Raw genomic sequence first — 21,886 nt, 5'->3', positions numbered from 1 at the left:
AAGTTTGTTGATTTATGTTGCCACGCCCACTCTAACGCCCACAAACCGCCCATTTTCATTTTTGTATTAGTCTTGTAATTTTCCATGGATTTACCAAATAACTTTTTGCCACGCCCACTCTAACGCCCACAAACCGCCCAAAGCTGCTACGCCCACACTTTTGAAAAATGTGTTGATATTTTTTCATTTTTGTATTAGTTTTGTAAATTTCTATCGATTTGCCAAAAAACTTTCTGCCACGCCCACTATAACGCCTACAAACCGCCAAAAACTGTGTTTAAGACTCTCCTTCTCTCTTCAGATAGTCGGGGAACTCGACTATAGCGTTCTCTCTTGTTCAAAAGTGTGGGCGTGGCAGTTTTGGGCGGTTTGTGGGCGTTAGAGTGGGCGTGGCAGCATGAATCAACAAACATGCGCTGCGTCTATGTCTCTGGAGTCTGTATGCTTAATCTCACTTTCTAGCTTTTGTAGTTTCTGAGATCTCGACATTCATACGGACAGATGGACATGGCAATATCGACTCGGCTTTTGATCCTGATCAAGGATATATATACTTTATATGTTCGGAAACGCTTCCTTCTGCCAGTTACATACTTTTCAACAAATCTAGTATACCCTTTTACTCTACGAGTAACGGGTATAATTATCCAAGTAAGTTTTTAAAGAGCCCGTAATGCAATTTTTCCAATTTAATTAAAACACTGCGTTTGGGGTGCCCTGAATTTATATACAATTTATATACATATATTTCGATACAAACTTATGTAAAATACTAATATTTTTAAAGTAAAGAAATTAGATTGGATAGTCTTGCTATAATTCTATTATTTAAAGCAAGTTTCCAACGTAGAACCCACGAAAGAATGCCAGGGTATATATGTTTAGAATATAATGTTTACTGCAATAAAGTGAGGCATTTGCAGTAGTGACGGTCTATGACGACCTCCATGTATGAACATCGACGGTCAAAGCAGGCGCTCTACTCACTTATCTACTTTCTGGCTACTGTTAATTAAATTTGGTCAACGTGTTTGTCCAGATCACCAACAGATTTTTCTGGGATCCAAAAAAAGTATTTCTCTGCGTTTTAACCCCCAAGTGATGATCGTATGGGGCGCCGGACCCCACCTATCAACAAAACCGGGCAGCAATGCCAATTGATGACAACGACAACTACTACGAACATTCGTGAGTGAGTCAACAATGTGGCTTTGTTTTTGTCTCGATTTGCAGGGGCCAGGCCAGTGCGGTATTCATCCACTATTTCCTTATAAGGCAATGGAGCTGTTTTTGGGGTCTCACTTGCTTCACTCGCAATCAATCAACGTAAAAATACCGCTAAGCCTGGGTGGGGTCGGGTGATAAGCGGAGCGAGTCCAAACTGAATCACACCCTGTGCTCATATGTAAATCCAATTCGACGGAAATAGCATGCCAAGCAATTGGCTGGCTTGTTATCAAGGCACTTCCTGCAAACTGATGCTTGCTCCCATCTGACATAAAAACAATGCATGCCTTATTGGTTACCGCTTTATCTGACGCCCCTGCCATTGCATGCCACTGGAATGAGCACATAGGAATATCACGGCCTCGTATCGCCCCTTTCTCATGTTAGCTTCTTTGAAAAAAGGAATTAAGACAAAAGGAATTTTCAGTTCTTTTCTTCGCTTTATTATTAAGAAGCGGTTGCAAGTATTTTAGTGGTATGGTAAGTTTGCTTTTAATACATATGTAGGAATGCATGGAATAAATGGAAATGCCAAACATGAATCGGTTTTATAAATGCTCATGTGCATATGAACTTGGATTTTGAATAGAACACAATATGGTTTGCTTATGCGTCGTGTGCAATTGTGTATAAAAGTAAATGGAATGCATTCTTCCGAAAGGAGTGGAAGTGTTGTGCGCCTGCTCCCGGTATTAATGTACTCATGCCCAATACTTCTGACTCGTTGTCTGCAATGGGTGTGTTCGATGAGGAACGACCACGCCCAGCCCGACTCCTGCTTAGAAGCACTTGCGGTGAACAATGGAGGGGCCAGACTCGTCGTACTCCTGTTTCGAGATCCACATCTGCTGGAAAGTGGAAAGCGAAGCGAGGATGGAGCCGCCGATCCAAACAGAGTACTTGCGTTCTGGCGGGGCGACAATCTTAATCTTCATGGTGGACGGAGCCAATGCAGTGATTTCCTTCTGCATGCGGTCAGCAATTCCCGGGTACATGGTTGTGCCGCCGGACAGCACAGTGTTGGCGTACAGATCCTTGCGGATGTCAACGTCACACTTCATGATGGAGTTGTAGGTGGTCTCGTGAATGCCACAGGCCTCCATGCCGAGGAACGAGGGCTGGAATAGCGACTCGGGGCAGCGGAATCGCTCATTTCCTATGGTGATGACCTGTCCGTCGGGCAACTCGTACGACTTCTCCAGAGACGAGCTGGAAGCGGCTGTGGCCATTTCCTGCTCGAAATCCAAAGCCACGTAGCATAGCTTCTCCTTGATGTCGCGCACAATTTCACGCTCAGCGGTGGTAGTGAAGCTGTACCCGCGCTCAGTGAGAATCTTCATCAGGTAGTCGGTTAAATCGCGACCGGCTAGATCCAAACGGAGGATGGCGTGCGGCAGGGCGTATCCCTCATAAATGGGCACAGTGTGGGAGACACCATCGCCTGAGTCTAGCACGATACCGGTGGTGCGGCCGGAGGCGTACAAAGATAACACCGCCTGGATGGCAACATACATGGCCGGGGTGTTAAAGGTTTCAAACATAATCTGGGTCATTTTCTCTCTGTTGGCCTTGGGGTTCAAAGGAGCTTCGGTAAGCAAGACGGGGTGCTCCTCTGGGGCGACGCGGAGCTCGTTGTAGAAGGTGTGATGCCAGATCTTCTCCATGTCGTCCCAGTTGGTCACGATACCGTGCTCGATGGGGTACTTCAGAGTAAGGATACCTCGTTTGCTCTGCGCCTCATCGCCGACATAAGAGTCCTTCTGGCCCATTCCAACCATTACTCCTTGGTGACGTGGACGGCCAACAATGGAAGGAAAGACGGCACGCGGTGCGTCATCACCGGCAAAGCCGGCTTTGCACATGCCGGATCCGTTGTCGACCACTAAAGCTGCAACATCTTCGTCACACATTTTGCAGAAATTTTATTTGGATCTGCAAAGAAAAGAAATTACGATGTGTACACTAGAAACAAAGACACAGTTGGGATTGCCCCCTTCCAGCAAAGGACTAGTGACCGCACAAACGACCAAGGAGTTCGGCAAGAGCCTTACCTCTTATGGAAATATGTAGGAGTATTTTCTAGTTATCCGCTGCGCACACTTAGCACGATGACAGACGCTTTAAGATTGAATTGACCGACGCCTACTTTTTCAAAGTATAGTAAAGTGGTTGAAAAGTAGTGTGACCGTAAACTACAGCGAAATTATGAACTATTTCGCCCTTCATTTAAGTATTCACAAATAAAGGTGCATCGAAACAGTGCTAGAAACATAGTAAGAAACGATGGATATGAAACACGGGTCCTTTTTTTAAATATTTATTCATTCCTATTCTAAATTAAAAATGAAAATATATTAGGAAAAAAAGATCTAACAATCTAAATTAAATTATGTTTATAGTTGTATACTATTGTGTTAAAAGTATATAACAAATGTCCTTAAATAAGAGTCTCGCTCATCTTTGGGGAATAACACTACTTGCAGAAGGTGTTCCAAATTGCACGCTAGACATGCTTAAAAGCCATTCAATTCAGGAAAATGTCGTAAATAAATAATTAACAGATTTTGAAAAAATTACGTATCAGTGGCCCAACCTATAAAAAAGCCGTTTGCAATTAAAAGGTTTCCGTGTGGAACAGCAAGGACCCTAGAAAAATGTTTTAGAAAATTTATAAATGTCGCCAACTCCAATACTTCCACCACAGGAAAATCCGTGTCATTAAAAGCTGTATAAAATTAACATTCGACGCAAGAAAAATCTTGTAATTTAGTACATATTTCCGAATAAAGTTTCATCGGACAATATGATATGTGTTGGGAACCTTTATACATATATCTTAAAATATTGAATCCATTTAAGACAATCAACTAAAGCTCGGCGGGTGGTGCCGAGCGTCTAGTAGATAAGCTGCAGAATGATTTTAAATTAACAGGATATGACTAAAGTAGGATTTTTACAAATAAAACAAAAGAGAACGCTATAGACGAGTTCCCCGACTATCTGATACCCGTTACTCAGCTTGTGCGCGTGACAGTTTTGGGCGGTTTGTGGTCGTTAGAGTGGGCGTGGCAACATAGATCAACAAACTTGTGCTACGTCTATGTCTGCATGCTGCATCTCAACTTTCTAGCTTTTATAGTTTCAGATTTTTCGAAGTTCATACGGACGGACAGACGGACATGGCCGGATCGACTCGTCTATTGATCCTGTTCCAGAATATATATACTATATATGGTTGGAAAGGATTCCTTCCGCCTGTTACATACTTTTCAACGAATCTAGTATACCCTTTTACTCTACGAGTAACGGGTATAAAAATAGGTAAATATGCATAACACTTGTGTTTTCTTACGGTTTAGATATCATGTTTACCAAATATATAGCTTACGAACAGGTAATTACAACAATAATTGGCGTTCCTAAATAAATGCATCTTTGACATCATCGTTTTATATGATGTATGGAGCTGATGTATGAGCTTAGAATATTCTTCCGATATATTCTTGGTCATATCTATCGAGGCGATCTGGCAATGTCCTTCTGACGGTATGAACGTCGAGATCCCAGGAACTACACATAAAAGTTAGAAAGTTAAAATGAATCATGCAGCAATGCCTACGTCGGGCAAGTTTGTTTGCTGACATGCCCAAAATTTTAAAATGAAGTTTGTTCTCCTTTTTATTTTATTATTATAGTCATTAAAACTAAAGGAGATATTGAATAGAGCTAAACTAAAAATCATATTTAATATGATTTCATTTTCTTGCGCAAAAAGGGATTGAACAGTTATTTGCTTATGTATTCTAATTGCTGACAGTATTGTATTTGACATATATTTAATAAGAGAGAAACAAGACTTTTCTAGATGGGTAAGATTCACTTGCCGAAACCACAAAGTTCGAAAAATATTCAATTTTTCGGGTGAGCCTACTTCCAAAAAGACTGGATATTTTATTCTTATAATTGATAAAAATACCCATAACACATATAAAATGAACACCTACCTATTCTAGTTGATAACATATGATATTTCGGACTTTTTTGTTAGGTGCTTTACTATTTTTACAGAGATATCTAGACTAATGAAAGTAAATCTACTCTTTAATTAACATTATCCCGCAATTGTTGGCAAGGAACTTCCTACGACACTCTGTAACTCTGGAAAGAGGAATTATATTTTTAAATATTTTTTAGAAAGCACTACCCTGTCGCGTCTATGCAATGTATTTATCCTAATGTCCAAGCAAATTCATTCCTCACCCTAAATGAAATTGTGTCGCCGTCCCTGTTTCCGACCATATAAAGTATATATATTCTTGATCAGGATCAAGATCGATCTGGCCATGTCGTCTGTCCGCATGAACGCCGAGATCTCAGGAACTACAAAAGCTAGAAAGTTGAGATTAGGCATGCAGGCTCTAGAGACATAGAAGCAGCGCAAGTTTGTTGACTCATGTTGCCACGCCCACTCTAACGCCCACAAACTGCCCAAAACTGCCAAGCTGACACTATTAAAAAAGTGTTTTCAAATATTTTAATTTTTTGATTCGACTTGTAAATTTTTATCGATTTATCGCCCAAAGCTGCCACGCCCACACTTTTAAAAAGTGATTTGATATGTTTTTTGCATTTTGGTTAGCCCTGTAAATTTCCCTCGATTTTCCGAAAACTTTTTGCCACGCCCACTCTAACGACCACAAACCGCTAAAAACTGTCGGTTTTCTCCTTCGCTCTTCCACTAGCGAGGTATCAGAAAGTCGTGGAACTCCACTATAGCGTTCTCTTTCTCTTTTTTATACCCGTTACTCGTAGAGTAAAAGGGTATACTAGATTCGTTGAAAAGTATGTAACAGGCAGAAGGAAGCGTTTCCGACCATATAAAGTATATATATTCTTGATCAGGATCAATAGCCGAGGCGATCTGGCCATGTCCGTCTGTCCGTCCGTCTGTCCGTCCGTCTGTCTGTCCGTATGAACGTCGAGATCTCAGGAACTACAAAAGCTAGAAAGTTGAGATTAAGCATACAGACTTCAGGGACATAGACGCAGCGCAAGTTTATCGAATCATGCTGCCACGCCCACTCTAACGCAGACAAACCGCCCAAAACTGCCAAGCCCACACTTTTGAAAAATGTTTTGATATTTTTTCATTTTTGTATTAGTCTTGTAAATTTCTATCGATTTACCAAAAAACTTTTTGCCACGCCCACTCTAAAGCCCACAAACCGCCAAAAACTGTCAGTGTTGAAGACTCTCCTTCGCACTTCTACTAGCTGAGTAACGGGTATCAGATAGTCGGGGAACTCGACTATAGCGTTCTCTCTTGTTTTTTTTTGTTGGCAATAAGAGAATATCCATTACTTGGTCCCCTCTTTATAAGTCGAACATACTTAACATTACCAACATATTCCTCGACTATCAAATTGCCGTTATTCAGATAATAAAAATGCAAAAGAAATATTCCAAAAAAAATTTTTGGCTTATCAAAGGGCAGTTGGTAAGACATAATTAAATAAAAATAATAACAAATTTGAAAAGAGTGTGGACGTGGCTGTTTTTGGCGACTTGCGCTTATCAGAGAAGGCGTGATAATGCTCAGAAACTTGAGCTACGTCTATGATCGGCATGGCCACGAGATCATCGTTTATACGGAAAGGCATGGTTACATGGACACGGCTATTGATCCTGATCAAGAACATAAATATATATTTACAGGGTCAGAAACGCTTTCTTTTACCTGTTACATACTTTTCAACGAATCTAGCATGCCCTTTTACTCTACGAGTAACGGTGATAAAAATGCCACTTAGAAATAGGTCTATAAACGGTGTTTTGCATTTGGCAAGTTTTCGTTGAAATGTTATAGTTATACGGTGGTTCAAGACATGGATTTCCCTGTAGAGCAAAAACAAGAGTTGGCTTTTTTTTTTAAATCAATCGGAACGTTCCTATTATTGGACTAATTTTCGGAAATCTGAGCATAATCTTTATCTCCAGGATGCTTGCTAAGTTAGGCCTAAATAACCAATTAAACACGGCATTCTAGGTTAATGCTCTGTGATATACGACAATGTAAACTTAATTTAAGACGTAAGGGGCGCATTTTGTAATACAATTAGCAAGTGGTGGTATATCCCACAGAGTGAATCTCTTTTTATTTTACTTACTTTACTCTTCCAATTAGTTTATTACATAATGTATGTCCCTATAAATGTAGGTCAAACATAGATACGTGGATCTTTCTTGTCCTAACATTTTTGCATTTCAAAATTTTTAAACTACGCGCCCAAATAACGAATAAATAAACAATGTTCCGCGTTCCAGGTTCATCAATTGCCATAAACTCGTCGGCGCTATTTTGACTCAAAGAAAATATTAGTTAAATGTTGTGTGTATTTCCCAATGTTAGCACAAAATAGATTTCGTATCAAGCACATAAAATTAATAAACAAATATATCATTATATTTTTTAACTTATTTAACTTTTTTTTTTGTAAAATGGTACTTAATGGTGCTTAAATAAAATAATACAGGGACCAATACAGACAATCAAATCTTTGCAACACAAGAAACAAGAAAATGTGTGCTAGTGGAATCTGGTTGCTTTTTTTTCGAGAAAAACCCTTAAATAACCGATTCTGCTATCGCTTGCACTCCGCTAAATAAATTGCGTTATCCAACACCATAACTCTTTGTGTCTGCCTGAATGTCATCCCACGACCACCTACTAACCGCCGAATCCAATCTGATAGTGTGGTAGCTAGTCATCAAGATGGTGGACATCAACTTAGAGTGCGTGCACCAGATCGAACCGAAGACCCGTTCCTCTGGTCAGCAGCAGCAGGAGCAAGGGTTAAAGGAAGCCTACCTGGAGGCGGTGCGCATTCTGTTAGTGCTGCTGGAGAACATCTTGGCGCAGCCGGAGAACTTGAAGTTCCGCACCATACGGCTGGAAAACAAAGCTATTAAGGAAAAGCTTCTCTCCTTGCCAGGCTGCGAGAGGCTACTAGAAGCCATTGGTTTTCAACGAGTTACGGGATCCAACGCCTTTACCTTGCCCACTGAGGTGTCCTTGCGGCAGGTGCAGAAGTACCGAGATGCGCTGAGCGAAAGACGCACTGCCTGGCTTGACGGCACAGTGTCGAAAAGTAAGATTGTCTTTGGGGTAAAGAGACTGGCATCCTAATCATCAAGTCTGGGATTTTAACAGGTCCGTCGCAACAAAGCACCAACACGCCCTCGCCTTTGTTCATTAAGCCTTCGGTGGAGTATCGCCATAGAATCGCTTTCCCCCGTGTGTTGGTAAGCAAGCCAAGATAGACTTCTGCTGTATTCTTATGTGGAGAATTATTTTCAGCGCACCAATAATAACTTTCTGCAGTCGCTAGAACTATATTCCGATGCAGTCATGCAGTACGAGGACGAGCTGTTGCTGGCTACTGGCCGCACTCTGATTCCGGTGGAAGAGCTTACCGAAACGGCAAGTGAGAAACTGATAGACATCCAAGATCAAATAGCGTCGGGTCAGCGCCAGGAGAAGGAGCCATGTGTTCGCGACTTGCTGCTTGTAGAGCTCGTAAACTGGTTCAACACGCAGTTCTTCCAGTGGGTAAACAATATACCTTGCCGCGTGTGTGGAAATGAAGAGAGCAAGCTGCGCCGTACCCAACGGGAAGGTGATATAAGGGTGGAGGTCACCGTCTGCTGCGGCCAGGAGAGCAAGTTCTACCGCTATAACGACATCTCCCAGCTCCTCGTTTCCCGAAAAGGCCGTTGCGGAGAATATGCCAATTGCTTCACATTCCTTTGTCGCGCGCTCGACTACGACGCCCGCATTGTGCACTCCCATTTTGATCACGTCTGGACCGAGGTGTATTCCGAAGCCCAGATGCGCTGGCTGCATGTTGACCCCTCCGAGAACGTGGTAGATTCTCCTTTGATGTATCAGCATGGCTGGAAACGTCACATAGACTACATTCTTGCCTACTCGAGGGACGACATCCAAGATGTGACTTGGCGCTACACGAATGACCACCAAAAGATTCTGCACTTACGAAAGCTGTGCGGGGAAAATGAAATGGTGCTTACACTGGAGGCGATTAGATCGAAGCGGCGACGAAATTGCACCGCCGATCGAAAGTTTTTCCTCAGTCAGCGGAATATGTACGAGGTTATTGGCTTAACGCTAGAGCGGTAAGTATTTACATAAACCAATTCGTAATCATAGTTTATTCCATTTCCTGTTCAGTAAGCCGACAGAAAACGAGCTGAAGGGCCGGAGTTCGGGAAGTCTTTCTTGGCGACAGTCACGTGGAGAGCACACTTTCACCAATGTGAGTGACCTGGGATGCGCTGCCGGCTGTTTGTGACCTTTTATGTATTTACAGATATTCGTTTTCAATCTGAATGAAGTCGAGCTTGAAAAAAAGCAACTTAATTTGCGGTACAGCTGTGCCACCGATACATACGAACGATATGTCAAAGGTAAGTCATGAATTTATTCATATCACTAAGAATGTTATTAATTTTTATGTCCACAGGCGAAGGGGTCATAACTATTTTGGATACCTATAAGTCTTGGCAAAAAGCGCAATTTTCTTCGAAGAACATATTTCGGAAAGTGGAGCGCGATTGGAAAATGACATATTTGGCTAGGCTGGAGGATACCGATTGTGCGGAAATTGTCTGGAAGTTTGATTTCAGCAAGACTAATTTGAAGGTTAAGTCGTATACCTTACTTCTTGAGACAAAAACTTTTGGCGACGGTAAAATCAGCGTGACTGTCGATGCCACCGACGGAAGCGCGGCGGTTGAAAATGCCACTGGCTTCAGGATAGTGGCGAAGCTTACTGGTGGTAAGGGCGATGTGGCATGGCAACACACACAACTCTTCAGGCAGAGTCTTAGTTCAAGGGACTATCCCTTCGAACTGCAAGTGGAACTACATTAAAGAAAATATATTCCAAATCAAAATGTAATTATAAATAATCATAAACGATTTCCTGTCTGGGTGAAAATGTTGAATATAATCATCAAACATTTATATTTTAAATAAGATTATGGCACATAGTGTCGCTATATGTAATTATACCTAAAGATTTGAAGACTAACTATTATGAGCCTCCTAACCAGAAATGTAAACAGTAAATATAAAAAGTTCTTAGATTTAAGTTACGAACTTTATTTCTTTTATAGGTACACATCACTTTTTATTTTGTTTTAAATGTTAAATAAACTTATTTCATCAGAATTCATATGAAAGCTTCCTATAAGCATTCCTAAAATACAATACAATACGACGGAAAGGTTCAAACATTAAAAAAAAAGAACTTTTGAGCAATGCAATATGAAATTTCATTCGACTTCCAAACAGTGAAGCTGACAGAAATACTTTAAATATTTAATTACTAATAATTAATTTTATATTGTAATTTTTCATTTGCTACATCAAGAGTGGTAAAAATAAGTTGAGGCATCACATCTTATTTTATTTTAGTTTTTAAAATTGAAGTCTATATTCTAGTTTCTTGACTATCAGATACATGTTAATCAGCTAATCTTTCCAAATTTACATAGATAGAAATAGGCAAGATGAAATTAAAAAGAGTCCGCTAGTGGTCCTGATAAAACATCTATATACTTTAGAGCCTTTATATTCTTTTACTCTACGAGAAACATAAATCTGTTAGTATTTAGAATTGGAATATTGCTCGTTGTAATTAAAAAAATTTTAGAGAACCGCGTAGTGATAGAGCTATTTGGCATTAAAAAAATGGTTTCTTTAATCATTATCATCATAGACATATGCATTCCACCACCAATAAGTCATTTGATTACTTAATTGCCCGCCCATTAATGCGTTGTATTTAAATTGACCGATAAATATGCTTTTCCGTTAATTAACTAAAAATACTAGTCCGTTGAAGCAGAGTGGTAAAAAAAAATTGTATATGTAGAATGTGCTATATGTAAAATGTGGAAATTTTAATTGCTAGATTAAAAGAGTATACTAGATTTTATGAAAAATATACGGTTTTTAGATAATCTGTAGGGATCGTGCAACTCATAGTTAGATCTACATTGATTTAAAATTGAGTTTTGAATTTATTCCTCTCGGGAACTTAGGGCTTCTACGAGAGCTAAATTTCTCGTATTAGTTTCAGTAATCGTTGTAAGTTTTTCGACCGATCTGGTGATTGGCCAGATGCGGATTTAAAATTAGGGGTCCGTAATTTTTAGTGAAGCTGCTTGGAACAGAGAAGTTTAGGCGACTAACCAAGTCGGAACTATCAGCTTCACCACGAATAAGATTGAAAATAAAGACTGTTCAAAGCATCGTTCTACGGTTAGCTAGGGAGGGTAAGTTAATTAACATTAGTCTGCTGGAATAAGGTTTGCATCCCTATTAAGGCGCCGTAAGGGAAGAAGTAAGAAGTTCTTTTGAACCGATTCAATGCGGTCCGAGTAAACTTCGTATTGTGGACTCCAATCAGATGACGGACTTAAGATATAAATAAGGTTTTGGTTATCTAAGGATCATCAAATTCCTTTGACCACCGTTTTATAAAACCAAGCACACCCCTGGCCTTATTGACAATAGACGAAATATGGTCTGAAAATTTAGGTTTAGGGTCCAGAAGAACAATAAGATCATCAACATGTGTTATTCTATCCAAAGACCACTCACTTAGAGTGTAAGTCGCGTGTATTGAGTTGGCACGACAAAAGGTCATAACTTTTCACTTGGAGCCATTTAAGTTTAACACGTTATCACGGCATCAAGTTTCAAAGCAATCTAGATCGGATTGTAAATCCAAATGGCGAGAAATGTCCGTATACTGCAGGCATAATTTTACATCGTCAGCGTACATAAGTACACGCGAATGCTTTATTATTAAGGGAAGGTCGTTAATAAATAAGGTAAAAAGGAGCGGACCTAGGTGGCTCCCTTGTTGGACACCGGATGTGACTCGGAGAATACAAGAAAGATAATTTTTAAAGAGGACCCGTTGCGTCCTGCCATTCAAATAACTTAGAATCCAGTTTAGGAGATCAACAGGGAAACCTAATAAATCAAGTTTTTTTTATTAAAAGTGAATGATTAACAGAGTCGAATGCTTTACTAAAATCTGTATAAATGACATCTGTTTGAAGATTATTTTTAAAGCCCTGTACTACGAAGGAGGTTAGCTCCAGAAGGTTATTAGTTGTTGATCTGCGTTTCATGAACCCATGCTGACATGGTGATATAATTGACCTACAAAGGTGCTGCAAATGAGGAGTGATAACGTTTTCAAAAAGCTTAGGAATAGCAGACAATTTGGAGATTCCTCTGTAATTGCTTGCATCTGATTTGCTATCTTTTTTATGGAGAGGGATCACAAAGGTCTCCTTCCATATATGAGGGAACTGAGGATTCCAGAGATAAGTTAAACAGTTACAGTAGAGGCTTGCACAAGGTTTCCGCACAGAATCTAAGCACACAGCCAGGAATTCCGTCGGGACCTGGTGAATAAACAGGCTTAACACGCTGAAGATTTCGAGTGGGACAAAATATTCAATTCGACTTTTATACCGCGTAAAAGTAGGGCTGTTCGGAATTAGGTAACGTAGAACATGTGGTTAGAAACAACTTGGCGCTAAGTGTTAACGAAATTATAAAACTGCTTTGGATCCTGTGCGAACTGGAACTTACAACGGCTTAAATAAGTCTTATAATTTAACCGAGCACTTACATATTTAGAAAATATAGACTGAGAACCTGTATTTTAAAATTTTGTATAAAGTCTGGAAGTCATTTCTTAGAAGTGTCAACTCTTAAACCCAGAAGGTTTGTTAGAGATAGACGGATACTACATCGGAACACAAGAGTTAAAAAATTATTTAATTGCAGTATAAAAAATATTTATGGCATCGGCCATTATGTAGCGGGTATATAAGGGTATACTAGATTCGTTAAAAAGTATGTAACAGGCAGAAGGAAGCGTTTTCGACCATATAAAGTATATATATTCTTGATCAGGATCAATAGCCGATCTGGCCATGTCCGTCTGTCCGTATGAACGTCGAGATCTCAGGAACTACAAAAGCTAGAAAGTTGAGATTAAGCATACATCATATTGCCACGACCACTCTAACGCCTACAAACCGCCAAAAACTGTCAGTGTTGAAGACTCTCCTTCGCACTTCCACTAGCTGAGTAACGGGTATCAGATAGTCGGGGAACTCGACTATAGCGTTCTCTCTTGTTTTAATCTTAGCATCGATCTCTTTAACCACCGTGCTATCCGGCCAAAAATCACCAGAACATATGGTCGAAAATAGCTCATTATGTTGTCGGCTTGTATGTTGTCTTGTGAAAATTGCGGGAACTATTAGCCCAAAAAAACAAAAACAAAAAACGCTTAAATTAACCAAAGACATTAGAATAATGTCTTTGACTTAACTCTGTAAATATGGTAGAGACTTTTCTTCTTAAGCCATAAATGTAATCCTTTATCTAATAGTCGATGCACTTGACTGTTAAGTGCTCTCATTTTTGGTCATTTAGATAACAAACATGCAAACGCACATCATTTCTGCAATACAAGACTCCTCAAAATAATTTATTAATGTTTAATGATTATTATTATAATTAATCTACAAATTAAAATCGTGGTTGGTAAATTTTTAAAAATAATTTTTTTTATTTGAATATTTTAGTAAATTTATTGGTGATAAACTTTTTCACTGAAACAATATTACAATACACTAATATCTACTTTTGATTTTATCTGAGACCGTTCACGATCCGTTCACGAAACCGACTGACTCCTCTCATAATTCTCAATCCTGATCCAATCAACCTCGGTTAACAGCTTTTCTTTGGAAACTTCTTGAGCTTTCAATAATGTTTAAAATAAAAGCTTGATGCCGAAAATTTTTCACTGCATTGTAAAATTCAATTATGCTGACCGATGCAGTTGGATTGAAGCGCAATAAGTTAACCATGGTTTGGTCTTCAAGCGGAAGCTGGGTTTCTTAAAGTTTGGTTATTTATCTCAGCGGGTAGCTAAGTTTAGGCAATGACAAAAACAAAGACAAAGGAAATGCCGCCGAGATTGAAATTTGAAATTTGTTTATAAACTGTGATAGAGTGCTATGTTTGCGGCTTGGATAACTTACATATATGTACATATGTAGATTTAAAATATATTTAAAAATGTTAACGAATTTTTACAAATATTGCATTCGTTTGGAATACAAAAATTTAATTTTTGTAAATGTGATATATGATCAGATGTAATCGCCAAAAACGTACTTAGAGGTAAGGGTGCTAGTAACAGATGGAATTTGGCCGTCTCTAAAATAATAATTAATAATAATTTAATTGAATGATTTTTATATGTTTAATATATGAGTCCTTACTTGGTTTGCATTTTAACCACTCGTCGCACAGTCGTCATTATGGTGTCGATGTCTGAAGTCTTCCCCGATCGATTGAGAGCCTCACACAGTGTCTGAATAAAAGGAGTTCCGTCCTCCGTGCGGTAAGATACATATCCCTCGTATGTGCTATAGCACTTGAGGATCTCATTTGGAGACCCATTGGGCTGGGCGGCATCGGTCATAAATCCCCCTAGTTCGTTAGCGCCCTTGCAAGCCTGAACGAAAAGTAGCTTGGGCTTGTCTTTAAGCGTACGATTGCGCAGTATGGGAAAAACAACGTCATAGTCTAAGGAGTAGTCGTTATCCTTTGCTGCAAGTCGGTCGTGGCGGGTCCCATGACTGAGCATTACGAGGACGAGAGCGCTTTTGTCCTCAAAATCCTTGGTTTCCACTGCGAAATGTAGGACTATGATCAACCCAAAAAAAACTACTCTTGTCTACTTACACATTCGCACTGTTTTTTTAATGGTGGCCAGGGTTGCGTCTGTAATGACCTCCACTTTGCACTTCAGCTGCTCAAATGTGGCGCGCAAGACCTTCACATCCTGGACACTGCCCTTTCTGAATTCGTTCTTGTTATCAAACCGCTCGTGGTTGAAGATATACACCCGGGCGGGCTTTAATTTACTCTTGGTCAGGCTCGACTTCGAGGTACCCAGGCTCGTTGAACTCGTGCCCTGGGCATCTAGGGATTGTGCGACGGCAGTGACCTTTGGCTTGGTGCCTCCTGATAATCCCAGACTAATGTAGGGTTTGGGAGTTGCAGTAGAGGTGTGCGGTGTTTTAACATCCTTAGGGGCGGGCTTGAAAAAGCTCGAAATGGAGGAGACAGATGATGATGGATTGGCACTACTGGAAATACTCGGAACGTAGCTGGAACTGGGATTGGAGCTAGTGGTTTTTGAGGTCTTGGCATATGGAGATGTGTAAGTTATGGCCAGGCTTGGATTCTGAGCATAAGGTGAGACGTAGGTGGAGGCCGAGCTGTTTGCAGCGGACGCAAATGGCGGCCAGTTGGTCCTAGGGCGACTTTCCTTTAGGTCCACTCGATGAGTCTCCAGGTGCTGGGTGACCGTGTGTCCTTTTTTTTTGGTCACTGTCGTCTGCTCGGTATTGACTAAGGTGCTTGATCGTTTGTTGGCACTGCTTGCCGTGGCCTTGAAGGGCTGTGTGGAGCGAAAGGAGACGCCGTTCAAACTGGGCGGTCGGGAGCGCGAGGAGCTGGTTGTCGTGGTGGTGGAGCCAATGGGTCCCTCGCCGCCCATTCTCATCTGTGCGAAGAGAGCCTCTAACTCGGCCTGACTGGGCGTACGTCGCGTTGTCGTTTCCGTGATCAGCGCCCGCTGCGTGTGCGTCACTGTCTGACGGGTGGTAAGAAAGGTAACCGTCTGCTTGTTGGTGTCCGTTATGGTCGAGTTCTGCACGGCAGTGTTGGTTGTCTCCGTGGCTGCACTCGTGGTTTTGACGCTTGTGCGCGGGTCCTGCACCACTAGTGCCTGGCTGGGTTGGCTGCGATCTGTCTCGCTTTTCTTGCTCCACCAACCCATTATCACTCCGGTTTGCGTGTGTTGAGCTTTCTATCTTAAACTGGCTTTCTCGCCTTGGCGGCAGTTGCAGTGACGCACTTGTGTTTCAGATGACGGTTCCCCCAATACTGAAAGAGTCGAAAAGAAATCCGAGTAAAGAGCGCTCCCGAGATAAGAAGGCTTATTCATCGAAAGCCCACCGCCGCTCATTTCTGATTTTATACGACACCACACCATTACGCCTCTGTACTAATTGCGCTCAGTGGTGTGCGTTATCTGCTCTCCGACGCTACTGATAACCAGCCCAGCCGAAAGTGGAATTATATCGGAAAACGTTCTTTCATACACCTTTTTCGAGTGGAAGGTGTTCCACAAGTAGGAAAATTACTTATCCATTTTCCGGGCGTTAGACCCTCTCTTATACTTCCTGGGCAACACATCTGTAATGACTCCGTGAAAAGCTTCTGTAAGCATTCCCTGAAATGGTTTTAGATGCATTCCATGAAAGCCTCTAGATGTTTTTTCAAAAAAGAATTCCAAAATATTTATATTACAATACTTTTTTAAAAGTTACTAGGGATTGTTTATGGATAATGGTTCGACTTAATGAATTATCGAAATATTATAACCCTGTCCCTGTCACTGTTCTGTTTCAGTAGTATTGTTGATTTATCTTGGCAAATTTCTAAAAATACTGACGATCTTAATGATTCGAAATTGAAAGAGCAACTAAACGGAAACGTAATAAACCAACAAAAATGCTTCGCGCTATCTGCTTTTATGGTTTTCGTCATTAGCTTTTCGTAAGTACTTCTTTTTCTTATAATGGCGATCGAAATTATCGTATCAAGCCATGTAAGAAAACATTAACGTTAATACTTTTAAATAAAATATTTCATATGCCCAATTTACATTAATGGTTTTGATTTGTTTACATTTTTTATGTTATTATTATATAATATTTATATTATTAAAAATTTATACATAATATAATTTGGTTAATATTCACAATTAAAACAAGAGAGAACGCTATAGTCGAGTTCCCCGACTATCTGATACCCGTTACTCAGCTAGTAGAAGTGCAGGTTTGTGGGCGTTAGAGTGGGCGTGGCAAAAAGTTTTTTGGCAAATCGATAGAAATTTAGACGACTAATACAAAAATGGAAAAATATCTAAACATTTTTCAAAAGTGTGGGCGTGGCAGCTTTGGGCGGTTTGTGGGCGTTAGAGTGGGCGTGGCAAAACGGTTTTTGGCAAATTTATAGAAATTTACAAGACCAATACAAAAATGAAAAAATATCAAAACATTTTTCAAAAGTGTGGGCGTGGCAGTATTGGGCGGTTTGTGGGCGTTAGAGTGGGCGTGGCAACATGAATCGACAAACTTGCGCTGCGTCTATGTCTCTGGAGTCTGTATGCCCAATCTAAACTTTCTAGCTTTTGTAGTTCCTGAGATCTCAGCGTTCATACGGACGGACAGACAGACAGACGGACAGACGGACAGACGGACAGACAGACGGACGGACAGACGGACATGGCCAGATCGACTCGACTATTGATCCTGATCAAGAATATATATACTTTATATGGTCGGAAACGCTTCCTTCTGCCTGTTACATACTTTTCAACGAATCTAGTATACCCTTTTACTCTACGAGTAACGGGTATAATAAGAGGTCATTGTAAAATCAAAATAAAATTAAAAGGATACTAGAATTTCTGCAGTACCCCACTAATATGCACAATTGAAAAATTATTAGCAATCGGCAAACCTCGTTTTTTTTTTAATTTTCCTTAACATATCCAAAAGAGTAGATCTAAATGGATCTACATCAAAATGATCCTATACGAAGACTTCTTTCAATGCTTCTAACAAGCTTATATTTTGTGGAAAAAAGAAATTGTTTCGTTGCTCTGTGAAAAAGAAGCGTTCTATAATACTTATTTTTTTTCTTGACACGTTCTCGAACTTCCGACTGAGTAACTCACTCATACATAGGTATGAACGTGTGTACATATGTACGTAAGAGAACGGTTTTTGCTTTGTTTTGGAAACTGGATATGGTCATTGTGTGTGTTCGATTGATTCTTGGAATTGTTACTTGTTAAAACCAGCGATGATATAAAATTATTAATAATTGATATACTTTTTACATAGCAGTTAGTTTTATACTTGACAAGACATAAATGCAGAATAAATAATATTTAAAATGATAACTTGTTTGTTTTCGCATACATATGCAGATATCTACATATGAAAGAAATATTTCAGAACAAAAGAGAGAGTAAGAGCGAACAATACTCGCATAGGTGTTGTGGACTAAACAACTCGTTCGGTTTGTTTATAACAGGAAAGATCCATAAAGGCAATAAAAGGTTTTTGGATATGAGCATGAGTAAATGTGTGTTCGGGGGTATACCTAGATATATTCTCTTGGCGGCATATTGCGAGATTTCGCCGTCGGAACTTCGAGAACTTGTCGAGGAAAATAATTATTATAGAGTGCTTTTTTTTCCCCAAAACAACAATAATTTATTTTTCCAACAATATAGAAGCTTGCTAGAAGCATTGAATGTAAGTCTTCGTATAGTACTCTACTCCCTGGATCCCTGGAGTTATCTCTTTCCAAAGAAAAGTGAGCTCCGAAATCGTCTCCTCTCGAGTTTTATGTAACGATACTATTCTTTTGCATTTCAAAAGAGACCAGATGTTCTTACAAACATTTTTTGTTTTGACGAGTTATAATAGAAAGAGCTTTCATCCGTACGTAAAACACAACTTCGCCGTCTATAGATGTTTCTTTGCAAATTGCAGCCTTTTAAGCTTGTTAACTTTTGAAAGATAGGGCACCTCCCTAGCAATATATGTATGTCTTGAAATCCTGTTCCTTTAAACGTCGACGAACTGTCTGCTAACTGATTGCCTTCCGTTCACTTTTCGGAAGGCTGGCGGTCAGATTCCACTGCGTTGCAAGGACTTGCTTCGCAAGAGGATTTTTATACCCGTTACTCGTAGAGTAAAAGGGTATACTAGATTCGTTGAAAAGTATGTAACAGGCATGTCCGTCTGTCCGTCCGTATGAACGTCGAGATCTCAGGAACTAAAAAAGCTGAAAGTTCAGATTAAGCATACAGACTCCAGAGACATAAGCGCAAGTTTGTTGATTCATGTTGCCACCCCCACTCTAACGCCCACAACTGCCACGCACAAACTTTTGAAAAATGTTTTGATATTTTTTCAGTTTTGTATTAGTTTTGTAAATTTCTATCGATCTGCAAAAAAACTTTTTGCCACTCCCACTCTAACGCCCACAAACCTCCAAAATCTGTCACTGTTGAAGACTCTCCTTCGCACTTCCACTAGCTGAGTAACGGGTATCAGATAGCCGTGGAACTCGAATATAGCGTTCTCTCTGTTCTTTTTAGGTTTTTTAAGTCATTATGTTTCTTAAACTTTTTAATTTGATAATACACAGTTTGTCGCGACACAATAAATTCAATTGCAATGTTTTTAACTTTAATTCCACCGTTAAATGGTGCTACCATTGATAGTCTAATTAATTAATTTGTTGTTTTATTTATTACCGTTTAATATCCAAAAAAGTTCAATTTAAACAATTGTTGATTTATTCATTTACTAAATGAGTTTGTCAAAATACTTGTGCCGAACAAAAATTATTTGTCTGCGTGAATTCTAATATCTTAAAAATTGGCATTCTGTGTGCTGAATATTTATTCGTGGCTTTGCTCATCATCTTCGCACCGTTAGTTAACGGTATCAAGCACAAGCTAGGTTTAAAAAAAACCTGACAATTTTGTCAAAATATTTATGCCGACTTGTAAATGTTTTTAATTGAAAACATTTATTTTTAAGGGTGGGCAAACGATAAAAACTATATTTAAAGGGTGGGCAAACGTTTTTTTTTTAAATATTTCGTTTTAAGAGGTGGGCAAACGAAAACCTTTTTTTTAAGGGTGTGCGATAAATGCTATTTTTATAAGGTGGGCAAACGTTTCTTATTGAAAATATTTAGTTTTGAGAAACCCATGGGAAACCCTTAATTTTTAATGGGTTATATTTTCCAAACTAAAACTTTATTTTTTTAATCTAAAGGGTGGGCAAACGATGTCATTGCGATTAAAAAAAAAATACAAAAAATAAATTGTCGAATATTTTCACAATTCCAAATCTTCAAACCTGGACGTGGGTAAAAAAAACTAATTGGTGGCCAAACATGGGCCAGTTTTCAGTTTTTAAAAATTCGATTTTACTGAACCCAGCTTCATTGAGCTCCTTCATCGCTATTTTTTGGAAATACATCGGAGGCAATAGCCGATCAATTTGCCGTTTTTTTAAAGAACATATTCTACGTTACCTCATTCCGAACAGCCTTACTCTTTCGTTCAATTATATCACCATGCAAAAACTGTTTTATGAAACGCAGACCAACTACAACTTTTTTTTTGAGCTAACTTCCTTCGTAATACATGGCTTCAAAAATAATTTTCAAGCAGATGTCATCTACACTGTCTTTAGTAAAGCATTTGGCTCTGATAATCATTCACTTTTGATTAGGATTTGGATTTAAAGTTATCTGAACGGCAGTACGCAAATAGAAATTTTTTTTCTTGTATTCTCCGAGTCACATCCGGCATCCCACATGGAAGTCACCTTGGTCCGCTCCTTTTTACCGTATTTATAAACGACCTTCCCTTAGTAATAAAATATTTGCGTAGACTTATGTACGCAGACGATGTTAATTTAGTGTCATTTGGACTTACAATCCGACCTAGATAGCTTTTAAAAATGGTACCGTGATAACGTACTAGACTTAAATGACTTGAGGTGTAAAGTTATGACCTTCTGTCGTGTTAACCCAAGACGCGCGATTTTTGGACAGAATAACACGGGTTAATGATCTTGGTGTTCTTCTGGACCCTAAACTATTGTCAATAAAGCCAGGGGTGTACTTGGTTTTATAAAAAGCTGGTCAAAAGGATTTGATGATACATTTATGACCAAAACATTATTCTAGTAAAATGAATCCGTCCGATTCTTGAGTATGGATAACCTGCTGGGAGTCCACAATACGAAGTTTACTCGGACTGCATTGAATCGGTTCAAAAAACTTCTTACTTTAAGTTTGCTGTAAGGCGCCTAATTTGGAATGCAAACCTTATATTACATCTTAATGTTAATTAATTTACCATGCCTAGATAACCGTAGAACGAAGCTTGGAACAGTTTTTATTTATTCGTGGTGAAGTTAATAGTCCCAATTTGGTAAGTCGGCTAAACTGTTCTGTTCCAAGCAGATCCACTAGACATTACGTACCTCTAATATTAAATCATTGAGATCTACTATGAGTTGCTATAATATTAAAATATATAATAACTGTAATAGACTTTATTCCATTATCTTTTCTTGAGCCGTACGATACACCGCAGCGTACCTCGGTCGGGTGGGGAGAAAGTGTAGACACCTCAACATTTGCCCATTTTGCAACAACTCCCATAAGCATTGAATTATAATTAACTGTCTTTTAGGTTCTAACCTAACCTATACCCCTATAGCATCAAATACCAATTACTCAGCTAAAGGAAGAAAAGAAAAAGGAATAATGTTAGTCGCAAGTTAGACTGCTTACGAGACTGACATCAACCAAGGCTCGCCTTAGAATCTTAAAATAACCGTTTTTGATGTC

At 39.4% G+C, this 21,886-nt stretch overlaps 3 protein-coding genes across 5 annotated transcripts; 1 reads left to right on the top strand and 2 right to left on the bottom strand.

Annotated features, from left to right (window-relative positions):
• Nucleotides 1-1,647: 1,647 nt before the first annotated feature.
• On the bottom strand, nt 1,648-3,437 carry LOC120444059 (actin-42A). The gene is made up of 2 exons (XM_039623569.2): nt 3,279-3,437; nt 1,648-3,159 (listed from the first exon to the last, which is right to left on the bottom strand). Exon 2 carries the CDS (start codon nt 3,135-3,137, stop codon nt 2,007-2,009), a length of 1,131 nt encoding a protein of 376 aa, XP_039479503.1. The 5' UTR covers nt 3,138-3,159; nt 3,279-3,437; the 3' UTR covers nt 1,648-2,006.
• Nucleotides 3,438-7,668: 4,231 nt separating this feature from the next.
• LOC120456827 (peptide-N(4)-(N-acetyl-beta-glucosaminyl)asparagine amidase) lies at nt 7,669-10,392 on the top strand. Of its 2 annotated transcripts, none has more exons than XM_039643887.2 (6): nt 7,669-8,375; nt 8,438-8,529; nt 8,609-9,420; nt 9,476-9,560; nt 9,615-9,711; nt 9,768-10,392. In XM_039643887.2, the coding sequence occupies exons 1-6, from the start codon at nt 8,000-8,002 to the stop codon at nt 10,175-10,177; spliced, it is 1,872 nt and encodes a 623-aa protein (XP_039499821.1). In that variant the 5' UTR covers nt 7,669-7,999; the 3' UTR covers nt 10,178-10,392. The 2 variants fall into 2 exon arrangements, with proteins under 2 accessions (XP_039499821.1, XP_039499812.1); XM_039643878.2 differs by having other exon boundaries at nt 7,676-8,375; nt 8,585-9,420.
• A 3,497-nt stretch (nt 10,393-13,889) lies between these two features.
• On the bottom strand, nt 13,890-16,324 carry LOC120458363 (putative protein TPRXL). Of its 2 annotated transcripts, XM_039645976.1 has the most exons (3): nt 15,101-16,323; nt 14,635-15,046; nt 13,890-14,569 (listed from the first exon to the last, which is right to left on the bottom strand). In XM_039645976.1, exons 1-3 carry the CDS (start codon nt 16,200-16,202, stop codon nt 14,503-14,505), a joined length of 1,581 nt encoding a protein of 526 aa, XP_039501910.1. In that variant the 5' UTR covers nt 16,203-16,323; the 3' UTR covers nt 13,890-14,502. The 2 variants fall into 2 exon arrangements, with proteins under 2 accessions (XP_039501910.1, XP_039501911.1); XM_039645977.1 differs by lacking the exon at nt 13,890-14,569 and having other exon boundaries at nt 14,905-15,035; nt 15,101-16,324.
• Between the last annotated feature and the right edge of the window lie 5,562 nt (nt 16,325-21,886).

Source organism: Drosophila santomea, chromosome 2L (assembly GCF_016746245.2).
Source record: "Drosophila santomea strain STO CAGO 1482 chromosome 2L, Prin_Dsan_1.1, whole genome shotgun sequence".
NCBI lineage: Eukaryota > Metazoa > Arthropoda > Insecta > Diptera > Drosophilidae > Drosophila > Drosophila santomea.
Note: the sequence above shows the minus strand (reverse complement) of the source record. Positions and strands in the feature narration are given on the sequence as shown.

What these genes read in the sequence shown, in the direction of transcription:
- LOC120444059 (XM_039623569.2), bottom strand. Translation starts at nt 3,137, where the DNA reads ATGTGTGACGAAGATGTTGCAGCTTTAGTGGTCGACAACGGATCCGGC.
- LOC120456827 (XM_039643878.2), top strand. Translation starts at nt 8,000, where the DNA reads ATGGTGGACATCAACTTAGAGTGCGTGCACCAGATCGAACCGAAGACC. An exon ending in TGACGGCACAGTGTCGAAAA is followed by an intron (nt 8,376 to 8,437) that starts GTAAGATTGTCT and finishes GGATTTTAACAG; the next exon opens with GTCCGTCGCAACAAAGCACC. An exon ending in ATTGGCTTAACGCTAGAGCG is followed by an intron (nt 9,421 to 9,475) that starts GTAAGTATTTAC and finishes TTTCCTGTTCAG; the next exon opens with TAAGCCGACAGAAAACGAGC.
- LOC120458363 (XM_039645976.1), bottom strand. Translation starts at nt 16,202, where the DNA reads ATGGGTTGGTGGAGCAAGAAAAGCGAGACAGATCGCAGCCAACCCAGC. An exon ending in TAAAAAAACAGTGCGAATGT is followed by an intron (nt 15,047 to 15,100) that starts GTAAGTAGACAA and finishes TACATTTCGCAG; the next exon opens with TGGAAACCAAGGATTTTGAG. An exon ending in GTGGTTAAAATGCAAACCAA is followed by an intron (nt 14,570 to 14,634) that starts GTAAGGACTCAT and finishes TTATTATTTTAG; the next exon opens with AGACGGCCAAATTCCATCTG.